This window comes from Arachis hypogaea, chromosome 12, assembly GCF_003086295.3.
Source record: "Arachis hypogaea cultivar Tifrunner chromosome 12, arahy.Tifrunner.gnm2.J5K5, whole genome shotgun sequence".
NCBI lineage: Eukaryota > Viridiplantae > Streptophyta > Magnoliopsida > Fabales > Fabaceae > Arachis > Arachis hypogaea.
In genome coordinates this window covers 2,605,417-2,616,999 of record NC_092047.1, presented here as the reverse complement: position 1 = coordinate 2,616,999, position 11,583 = coordinate 2,605,417, and the positions used below count along the sequence as shown (strand labels likewise).

The 11,583-nt window shown below is 37.5% G+C and overlaps 2 protein-coding genes across 2 annotated transcripts; both read left to right on the top strand.

The window, feature by feature from the left end:
- The first annotated feature begins 202 nt into the window (after positions 1-202).
- Positions 203-5,527, top strand: LOC112726323 (putative disease resistance RPP13-like protein 1). Its single transcript, XM_025775658.2, has 3 exons — positions 203-4,006; positions 4,138-4,732; positions 5,115-5,527. The coding sequence occupies exon 1, from the start codon at positions 323-325 to the stop codon at positions 3,986-3,988; it is 3,666 nt and encodes a 1,221-aa protein (XP_025631443.1). The 5' UTR covers positions 203-322; the 3' UTR covers positions 3,989-4,006; positions 4,138-4,732; positions 5,115-5,527.
- Positions 5,528-7,460: 1,933 nt separating this feature from the next.
- LOC112729069 (putative disease resistance RPP13-like protein 1) lies at positions 7,461-11,135 on the top strand. The gene is made up of 2 exons (XM_025779443.2): positions 7,461-8,654; positions 8,862-11,135. Exons 1-2 carry the CDS (start codon positions 7,461-7,463, stop codon positions 11,133-11,135), a joined length of 3,468 nt encoding a protein of 1,155 aa, XP_025635228.2.
- The last annotated feature ends 448 nt before the right edge of the window (positions 11,136-11,583 follow it).

Here is an 11,583-nt window from a genome sequence, read left to right as displayed (position 1 = left end):
CATACATACATGTGCAGTCACATGAAGTTCCTAGTTTTTATGTAATTAACTATTTTTCACAAAGACTAGTGTCCGTTGGCTTTGCTATTTGCATAATTTGTCTCATCCTTCAATGAAAAATTAAATAATGAAGAGTTAGTGAAAAGCCAGCTAGCAACTCCACTTCTTAGAATTATTTTAATTTACCTCGGAGACCGATACCACGTGAAATCATGGACATCTTGGGATATTCTTGATTCAGTAGTCCCTCAGTTCAGTACCTTGTAAACATTGTTCTCTTACCTCTTCTGAAAGTTTGATCACTTTGCTATTGTTTGAGATCATGGCTGGAGTTCTTGGTGGAGCTTTTCTGTCTGGCTTCATTAATGTTGTCCTGGACAGGCTCATTTCTGCTGATGCTGTCAACTTGGTTGTGGGCAAGAAGCTTAGCCCTGACTTGGTTGAGAGACTGAAGAATGCTCTGACAGATGCTGGAGCTCTTGTTGATGATGCAGAGCTCAAGCAACTTGATAACCATGATGTGAAGGACTGGCTCAACTGTCTCCGAGATGCTCTTTACACTGCCGATGACTTGCTGGACCGCATCTGCACCAAAGCTGCAACTCAAAAGGGGGTACGCAATTTCTTGCCTAGCTTCTTGAATTCTGAAGACAGGAAGATGGTGAACGAGATAGAAAGGGTGGTTAGAAGGATAGAAGATCTTGAGAACCGCAAAGGAAAGCTTGGGCTTGAAAAGATTTCCACTGCTACCTTCTCATGGAAAACTCCATCCACTTCTCTTGAAAAAGGGAAGGTGTATGGCAGGGGGGATGACAAAAAGGCCTTAATCAAGATGCTGAATGACAACAATGAGCATCACCTCTCTGTGATCTCTATTGTTGGCATGGGTGGTGTTGGTAAAACTACTTTGGCTCAATGGATGTACAATAATGCAGAGTTGATGGAGGGATTTGATCAGAAAGCATGGGTTTGCGTTTCGGAAAACTTCAATATTGTTGAGACTACAAGGAATATAGTAAAGGAGATCTCTACAAATACTCAGGATCTTGATAGCTTCAATTCAATTCAAGACGCTTTGAAGAAAGGATTGTCTGAAAAGAAGTTCTTTATTGTTTTGGATGATGTTTGGAGTAATGATCATCATCAATGGAAGGGTTTTCTAGCCCCTTTTCACTATGGGGTTAAGGGAAGTACTATTCTTCTGACAACACGCAAGGAAGATGCTGGTTCAGTTGTTCAAACAAATTATCACCCTCACTGTCTCATTCCATTATCAGAAGACTACTGTTGGTCAGTGTTTGCAGCCAATGCTTCTTTTCCAGAATCAAATGGGAACCCGACACTAGAAGGAATAGGCACAAGCATTGCTAGGAAGTGTGATGGTTTGCCATTAGCAGCCGAAACCCTTGGTTGCTTGTGCAGAAGGCATGTTGCTGAGGAATGGGAAAAAATCTCAAGGAGTGACATTTGGGGATTTTCTATAAATGACAGTAAGATTATTCCAGCGTTGTTAGTAAGTTATCATCAACTTCCTTCATATTTAAAGCGTTGCTTTGTTTATTGTTCATTGTTTCCCAAAGATTATCCCTTTGAGAAAGATGAACTAATTTTGTTGTGGATGGCCGAAGATCTTTTAAGACTACCAAAGAGAGGAGAGAGCTTGGAAGATGTTGGTTGCAAATGTTTTGAAGAATTAGTTTCAAGGTTATTCTTTAAAAAGCTTCAGGACAATAAGGAGTATTTTGTGATGCATGATCTCTTGCATGACTTGGCAATATTCCTTGCTGGAGATTTCTATTGTAGAATAGAAGAGCTTGGTGAACAAGAAGAAATGAAGGTTCTCACTCGCCATTTGTCATATTTCCCACCTGAAAGGTTACATCATCCAATCTCAAAAGTCTTTAACTCCAATGCAAAGTTGGAATCTTTGAGGACATCCTTGTATATCGATGATTTGTTCAGCATGGAAAGTGTAGCATCTAAGTTTATATGCTTGAGAGTTTTATCCTTTCATAAACTTGATGTATTACCTGATTCAATAGGTGAATCGATTCATCTACGGTATTTGAATCTCTCTTGGACTGACATTAACAGGTTGCCAGAATCATTGTGCAACTTGTATAATCTACAAACTTTAATATTGTACGGATGTTCTAAGTTGACCATGTTGCCCATTAACATGCACAATCTTGTGAATTTACGGCATCTTGATCTTAGGAAAACTTGTTTGGAAGAAATGCCTGGAGGAATAAGCAAAATGAAACATTTGCATACCTTAAGTTTCTTTGTGGTGGGGAAGCATGAAGATAATGGAATCAAGGAATTAGGAGGGCTCTCAAATCTTCATGGATCACTTGAGCTTAAGAAGTTGGAGAATATTGTTGATGTGAAAGAAGCAGAGAATGCAAGGATGACAAACAAGAATCTGATGAACGAATTATACTTGGAGTGGTCTTCAGGTGATGATATGGTTCCGAACACCAAAGCTGAAAGAGATATACTTGACAACTTGCAACCTCACAACAGCTTGAAAGAGTTGATCATCAAGGGATATAAGGGTACAGTATTTCCAGATTGGTTGGGGAACTGTTCATACAACAATATGACAAGTGTATCTCTAGTGTCTTGCAACAATTGCTGCATGCTGCCTTCACTTGGACAGTTGCCATCTCTTAAGGACCTGTACATTCAAGATTTCGGTCAGCTCAGCAGCATTGGAATTGAGTTTTACAAGAATGAAGACAATCCTTCTTTGCATATTGCTCCTCCTTTTCCCTTGTTGGAGAGTTTGAAATTTGATAACATGACATGTTGGGAGGAGTGGCACTTACCTGACTCAAAAGCTTTTCCTCAGCTTAAGAGTCTTCAAATAAGAGATTGTCGAATGTTAAAGGGAGATATGCTTCATCAGGTATTGATGAGAATCGTTTCTTCTTCAATGGATGCTTTGAAAGTTCGCAAGTTAGTTATAAGCGAATTTCGAGAAGGATTGTTTCCTGGTATGTCACTTAATGGGGATACATTATCAATTAGGAGATGTGAATCTGTGGTGGAGTCTGTAATTAACGAAATGATCAGCATTAAGCATCTACCCTCCCTCCAAGAAATAGAAATCTTCGGGTGTTCGTTTGCTGTGTTCTGGCCTTTACTACCCAAATCTTTGCAAAAGCTCACAATCACGGAGTGCAGCAAAGTGGAATTCCCGCAGCACAAGTATGATTTGGTAGAGCTACTAATACATTCCAGCTGTCATTCACTGACCTCCTTGTCGTTGGATGTCTTTCCCAATCTCAAGAATCTCAATATACATAATTGTAGGAATCTGGAATCAGTGTCAATGTCAGAGGCACCACACGCTGCTCTTCAACGTCTATCCATTACTTACTGCTTCAAATTAGTGTCATTTGCAGGAGAAGGACTGGCTGCACCCAACTTGACTCATCTTGAAGTCAGCTTCTGCGAGAAGTTGGAGGCATTACCACGTGACATGAAGAGTCTACTCCCAACTTTACACTCTCTCCACATGTATGGTTGCCCAAACATTTGCAGGTTGCCAGAGGGTGGTTTGCCGCCTAACTTGAAAGAGCTTCATGTGGAAATTGGCGAGCAACAAATGAGGGATCTATCATGGATGGCCAACTTGCACGCCCTCACTCGTCTTATTATTAGTGGTTATTGGTGTAAGAATATAAAGTCATACCCAGAGGTGGGTTCGCTGCCTCACCTTCCCTCCCTTACCACTCTGCGTCTCTACAACTTTAAGAATCTGGAGACATTGGAGTGCAACGAGCTTCTCCGCCTCCCCTCCCTTCAACAACTACACATTTCATTGTGCAACAAGCTGGAGAATATGGAAGGAGAAAAGCTGCCTCCCTCTCTCTTGCTACTGAGAATTCAAAAGTGTCCTTTGCTGGGAGAACACTGCAAGAACAAGCATCAACTAATCTGGCCCAAAATTTCCCACATCCCTGACATTAAAGTCTTCTAAACAGGGATTTCTGAGCAGGTAATTCTCTAATCTTCATGATTCACACATGCTACCACAATTAAATTCACACATACACAAGTCATACTTATTAACACTCATATTTTTCAAGTCATACTTATTAAAACTCATACTTATTAAAACATTTGCAGGTTGGCAGAGGGTGGTTTGCCGCATAACTTGAAATCACTTGTTGTGGGATTTTGCGAGCAACAAATGAGGGATCTTCAATTGAAAAATATTCTCTTTCTTTAGACAACATTAACTAGTTGAACTCATATGCCAACTGGAAAATATGCATTCTTTTCTTTCATTTATTAGGGAAGATCTCAGCTTGCAGTTGTAGTTCAAGAAATATCTTTTGTTTCTCTCACAAAGTCATTGGCTCTTGCTATCTGTAATACTTATTAACCTTCATATTTTTCAATAAAATCACCTTTAAAAAGAAGATAAGAATTAACATGAAACAAAAATTGAAAGACAGTGAATATCTTATTTGTGTATCCAACATTTAAGAATATTTTTAGATGTATTAAACAAAGAGTTTGATTTACATGGTCATCCAATTAGATTCATGCATTTAGATGACTTTTGAAGAAGTGAGTCTAATAAAATAGTTACCAAAAGCTGTGGTGACTGAGTTTGGCTTCATGTTAGTATCTACACTAGAATGAACAAGATAGAAAGGAAGACATGATGGAGAAAGTTGGAGTAGCACTTCTTAGTGAAAAGCTTCTGATTTTGTTGGTATGTTTCTCTATCCCTCTCTATAGTTTTATTTTTGCTGTTTTGCACAGAGGAAAAACAAAATAATAGCTTAATTTGGGGAAAGAAAAGAGTTATAAAATGGTGTTCCTGTCTTTGTCAATTCTTTATGATCAGAGTCAGTTGTTGTGCTGCAAGATTCATATAGGAATAATAAAAGGAATCAGCATGCATGAGCTATATAAGCTTTCAAAATAGAAGGATCAAGTTATTGTTATATAGTCATTTTTATTTTAAACCACAGTTTGAATCATTACATAAATGAATAGTATTAGATGCCTATAATAAACTATTTCTAGTACTAAGAGAAAACATTCTATAATAATAACTATTTCTTCCTTTCTGGATTTGGATACATCATCAGACAAATTCACAAGGTGATGAAGGTATGTAGATAATGCAGACGTGATTCAAGAATATGCTTTCCACATTTAAAGATGACAATCCTGTACCTGAAATAGTCATTAGAAGGTGAAGTTCTGGTGATGCCATCAGCAGCAATTTCATTCCTATCAACTTCACTCATTGATCTTTATCTTGGTATGTGCAGTTTGTACATATATTAACCTGCAATGGGATTCAAATGATTCAAGAAAAAGCATTGTCATAGAATATTTGATCTTTTTGGACTAAATTGAAGAGGATAGCTACAAATATACAGGGTTATTTTTATGTAAATTCACTGTATTATGTGTATGGAAAAAATTTTCTTTTATAACTTGTAGTATTATAACCATCAATCACTTTAGTTTCTTTATAATTGCTCTAGTTCTGCTTTGACTTCCTGTTTTTGGGTGTCATTTCTTTTCAACTGCTAACTCTAAAATCAAACTAATAATCCAACATTGTGTTCATGAGGTTTTCACATAAATATGTCTGTGGTTATTGTGATGAAATTATGACAAACACTTATTCTTGAAATGTGTATATATATATATATATATATATATATATATATATATATATATATATAATATGTGCTTCAGGAGATACTTTGAAGATCAAGCAGCAATTGTCCTGAGAGAATTGCAGTTTTGAAATGATCTTGAATGCCAGTTTCAGTCAAAACATGCAAAATAATTTAAGAATATCAAAATTTAAATATATACATAAATTTAAATATTTTTGTTTTTTGTGTATCTAGCATTTGAGAACATCAAAATTGGATGATAGCTTTTTGATTACGTAATCAGTAGCTGTGTTGAAGATTCATGCAGGATAGTAAAAGGAATCTGCATGAGGTGTTTAAGAAAATTTTCAAAATAAAAGGATCAAGTAATTGCTATGTTGTAGATGTCTATAATAAGCTATTTCTAATACTAAGAAAAAGGTTCTTTTAGGATAAAAATTTCTTCCTTGTCTTGTTTATATACAGAGATATATCAGTATCCAACATGCTATTCAGAAAAAAGAAATGATAGCAGAAAAGGAGAGGGAAAATTGAAAGATAAACATCAACACAACTTGCAACTGCCCTCAAAACAATGCACATATGTAGTGAATTTATTGCAGTTGCAGCTTCATTTTTTGAGAGAAGGAGTGCACAGCCTACTGGGCTTCATCATCCACTTGTAAGAATACTTTAGGGAAAAATCTCACCTCTTGATGGAGAGTTGAGATCAAACCAGTATAAAAATTACTAGTTTTATTCTTTTGTGCCTTTCGCTATTCATTTCAATTTACATATTTTGATCTATTTTGTTTCTGAAGCTCTCTGTCTGCATGATAAAAATATAGAAGCTGCACATTGACACATTTTGTTACTTTTTTATTTAATTATTTACAACAAAGCCAGTTAACGAGTTAAGATCAATTTTTAACTGGTTTGATAAAAGTGAAATTTCATCACATATTTTGTCAGTGAAAGTTCTTAACACCTTGAATTTCTCTGTTAATGATATAAAACCGACTATTTTCTTCACTTCAGTTTTGCAATATGTTGAGCTTGATTTCTTAAGTCTTTTGTTTTTAATATGTATGTACAACTTTCCATGGAAAGTAATCTCAGTTTAACACACAAATAAGTATAACAACATCCATCAATTCAACAGCGAAATAATCATCATGAATTCATGATTTATTAGCCCCTAATTCTGCTTTATCTATATAGTACGTACATGCTCTAATTCGTGAAACAATTGAAACCTTCTTCACCTTGCATTTCCGTAGCAAATTAAAAAATACAAAACTAATTAGTTCCAACCAAACTAAGTGTAATAAATTCAACAACATATGATTTACAATCTTCATTATTTTTATTCTTTTAAGAAGTAACCTTGAAGATAGAAAATTATTAGTTCCAAGCCAACATTTTAAGTTTTAACCCCACTATTAACAACCTCACAACATAATATATCACCATGGTACTTACATACATACATTGCAGTCACATGAAGTTCCTAGTTTTATGTAATTAACTATTTTTCACAAAGACTAGTGTCCGTTGGCCACACTGAAACAACACCACTTTTGCTATTTGCATAATTTGTCTCATCCTTCAATGAAAAGTTAAAAAATGAAGAGTTAGTGAAAAGCCAGCTAGCAACTCCACTTGTTAGAATTATTTTAATTTACCTCGGAGACCGATACCACGTGAAATCATGGACATCTTGGGATATTCTTGATTCAGTAGCCCCTCAGTTCAGTACCTTGTAAACATTGTTCTCTTGCCTCTTCTGAAAGTTTGATCACTTTGCTATTGTTCGAGATCATGGCTGGAGTTCTTGTTGGTGGAGCTTTTCTGTCCGGCTTCATTAATGTTGTGCTAGACAGGCTCATTTCTGCTGATGCTGTCAACTTGGTTGTGGGCAAGAAGCTTAGCCCTGACTTGGTTGAAAGGCTGAAGAATGCTCTGACAGATGCTGGAGCTCTTGTTGATGATGCAGAGCTCAAGCAACTTGATAACCATGATGTGAAGCAGTGGCTCAACTGTCTCCGAGATGCTCTTTACACTGCCGATGACTTGCTGGACCTTATCTGCACCAAAGCTGCAACTCAAAAGGGGGTACGCAATTTCTTGCCTAGCTTCTTGAATTCTGAAGACAGGAAGATGGTGAATGAGATAGAAAGGGTGGTTAGAAGGATAGAAGATCTTGAGAACCGGAAAGGAAAGCTTGGGCTTGAAAAGATTTCCACTGCTACCTTCTCCTGGAAAACTCCAACCACTTCTCTTGTAAGAGGGAATGTGTATGGAAGGGAGGATGACAAGAAGGCCTTAATCAAGATGCTGAATGACAACAATGAGCATCACCTGTCTGTGATCTCTATTGTTGGCATGGGTGGTGTTGGTAAAACTACTTTGGCTCAATGGATGTATAATAATGCAGAGTTGATGGAGGGATTTGATCGGAAAGCATGGGTTTGCGTTTCGGAAAACTTCAATATTGTTGAGACTACAAGGAATATAGTAAAGGAGATCTCTACAAATGCTCAGGATCTTGATAGCTTCAATTCAGTTCAAGATGCTTTGAAGAAAGGATTTTCCGAAAAGAAGTTCTTTATTGTTTTGGATGATGTTTGGAGTAATGATCATCATCAATGGAAGGATTTTCTAGCCCCTTTTCAATATGGGGTTAAGGGAAGTACTATTCTTCTAACTACTCGCAAGGAAGATGTTGGTTCAGTTGTTCAAACAAATTATCACCCTCACTATCTCATTCCATTATCAGAAGACTACTGTTGGTCAGTGTTTGCAGCCAATGCTTCTTTTCCAGAATCAAATGGGAACCCGACACTAGAAGGAATAGGCAGAAGCATTGCTAGGAAGTGTGATGGTTTGCCATTAGCAGCCGAAACCCTTGGTTGCTTGTGCAGAGGGCATGTTGCTGAGGAATGGGAAAAAATATCAAGGAGTGACATTTGGGGATTTTCTATAAATGACAGTAAGATTATTCCAGCGTTGTTAGTAAGTTATCATCAACTTCCTTCATATTTAAAGCGTTGCTTTGTTTATTGTTCATTGTTTCCCAAAAATTATCACTTTGAGAAAGATGAACTAATTTTGTTGTGGATGGCCGAAGATCTTTTAAGACTACCAAAGTGAGGAGAGAGCTTGGAAGAGGTTGGTTGCAAGTGTTTTGAAGAATTAGTTTCAAGGTTATTCTTTAAAAAGCTTCAAGACAATAAGGAGTATTTTGTGATGCATGATCTCTTGCATGACTTGGCAATATTCCTTGCTGGAGATTTCTATTGTAGAATAGAAGCACTTGGTGAACATGAAGAAAAGAAGGTTCTCACTCGCCATTTCTCATATTTCCCACCTGAAAGGTTACATCGTCCAATCTCAAAAGTCTTCAACTCCAATGCAAAGTTGGAATCTTTCAGGACATCGTTGTATATCGATGATTTGTTCAGCATGGAAAGTGTAGCATCTAAGTTTATATGCTTGAGAGTTTTATCCTTTCATAAACTTGATGTATTACCTGATTCAATAGGTGAATTGATTCATCTACGGTATTTGAATCTCTCTTCGACTGACATTAACAGGTTGCCAGAATCATTGTGCAACTTGTATAATCTGCAAACATTAATATTGTACAGATGTACTGAGTTGACCATGTTGCCCGTTAACATGCACAATCTTGTGAATTTACGGCACCTTGATCTTAGGAAAACTTCTTTGGAAGAAATGCCTGGAGGAATAAGCAAAATGAAACACTTGCATACCTTAAGTTCGTTTGTGGTGGGCAAGCATGAAGATAATGGAATCAAGGAATTAGGAGGGCTCTCAAATCTTCACGGATCACTTGAGCTTAAGAAGTTGGAGAATATTGTGGACGTGAAAGAAGCAGAGAATGCAAGGATGACAAACAAGAATCTCATCAACGAATTATACTTGGAGTGGTCTTCAGGTGATGATATGGTTCCGAACACAAAAGCCGAAAGAGATATACTTGACAGCTTGCAACCTCACAACAGCTTGAAAGAGTTGAGAATCAAGGGATACAAGGGTACAATATTTCCAGATTGGTTGGGACACTGTTCTTACAACAATATGACAAGTGTATCTCTAGAGTCTTGCAACAATTGCTGCATGCTACCTTCACTTGGACAGTTGCCATATCTTAAGGCCCTGCGCATTCAAGGTTTTGATCAGCTGAAGTGTGTTGGCATGGAGTTTTACAAGGGTATTGGTGACCCTTCTTTGCATATTGCTCCTCCTTTTCCCTTGTTGGAGAGTTTGGAATTTGATAACATGCCATGTTGGGAGGAGTGGCACTTACCTGACTCAAAAGCTTTTCCTCAGCTTAAGAGTCTTCAAATAATAGATTGTCCAATGTTAAAGGGAGATACGCTTCATCGGGTATTGATGAGAATTGTTTCTTCTTCATCGGATGCTTTGAAAGTTCGCAAGCTAGTTATCCAATCTGAAGCAGCAGGGTTTGCAGATATGTCACTTAATGGGGATAGATTATCAATTAGGGGAAGTGAATCTGTGGTGGAGTCTGCATTTAACGAAATGATCAGCATTAAGCATCTACCCTCCCTCCAAGAAGTAGAAATTATCGGGTGTTCGTTTGCTGTGTCCTGGCCGAACAATTGTTTACTACCCAAATCTTTGCAAAAGCTCACAATCACGGACTGCAGCAAAGTGGAATTCCCGCAGCACAAGTACGATTTGGTAGAGCTACTAATACACAGCTGTCATTCACTGACCTCCTTGTCGTTGGATGTCTTTCCCAATCTCAAGAATCTCGATATAACAGTGTGTTCAAATCTGGAATCAGTGTCAATGTCAGAGGCACCACACGCTGCTCTTCAACGTCTCTCCATTAGATTCTGCGACAAATTAGTGTCATTAGCAGGAGAAGGACTGGCTGCACCCAACTTGACTCATCTCAAGATAATAGGGTGCTCAAAGTTGGAGGCATTACCACGTGACATGAAGAGTATACTCCCAAGTCTACAGTCTCTCAACATACAAAGCTGCCCAAATATTTGCAGGTTGCCAGAGGGTGGTTTGCCGCCTAACTTGAAATCACTTGTAGTGCGAATTTGCGAGCAACAAACAAGGGATCTATCATGGATGGCCAACTTGGACGCCCTCACTCATCTTGCCATTGATGGTTATAACTGTAAGAACATAAAGTCATACCCAGAGGTGGGTTCGCTGCCTCACCTTCCTTCCCTTACCACTCTTTATATATGGTGGTTCGATAATCTGGAGACATTGGAGTGCAACGAGCTTCTCCGCCTCACCTCCCTTCAACAATTAAGCATTTCATTCTGCCAGAAGCTGGAGAATATGGAAGGAGAAAAGCTGCCTCCCTCTCTCTTGCTACTCCAAATTGAAGGGTGTCGTTTGCTGGGAGGATTATGCAAGAATAAGCATCAACAAATTTGGTCCAAAATTTCCCACATCCCCAACATTAAATTTTCTGAATAGAGATTTCTGAGCAGGTAATTCTCTAATCTTCATGTTTCTCATGCTACCACATTTAAATTCACACACGCATAAATTTCCATTTCCTTCAAGAGAAAAAAGACAATTGAACTCGTATGACAAATTGCATTCTTTTCTTTCATTTATCTGGGAACCTCTCACTTTGCACTTGTAGTTCAACAAATATCTTTTCTTTCTTTCACAAACTCATTGCTCTCTCTAATACTTATTAACATTCATATTTTTCAATAAAATCACATTTACAAAAGAAGATAACAATTAACATGAAACAAAAATTGAAGGACAGTGAACATCTTTTTTGTTGAAAAGATTCTTTTTTTTGTTGGTATGTTTCTCTCTTCCTCTCTATAATTTTATTTTTGCTCTTTTGCACAGAAAAAATAAAATAATAGCTTGATTTGTGGAAAGAAAAGAGTTATAAAATGTTATG

Bases quoted from the DNA above. Each gene is read 5' to 3' on its own strand.
- LOC112726323 (XM_025775658.2), top strand. From the start codon at position 323: ATGGCTGGAGTTCTTGGTGGAGCTTTTCTGTCTGGCTTCATTAATGTT.
- LOC112729069 (XM_025779443.2), top strand. From the start codon at position 7,461: ATGGCTGGAGTTCTTGTTGGTGGAGCTTTTCTGTCCGGCTTCATTAAT. The intron at 8,655-8,861 runs GTAAGTTATCAT...TTCTTTAAAAAG, and splicing joins AGATTATTCCAGCGTTGTTA to CTTCAAGACAATAAGGAGTA.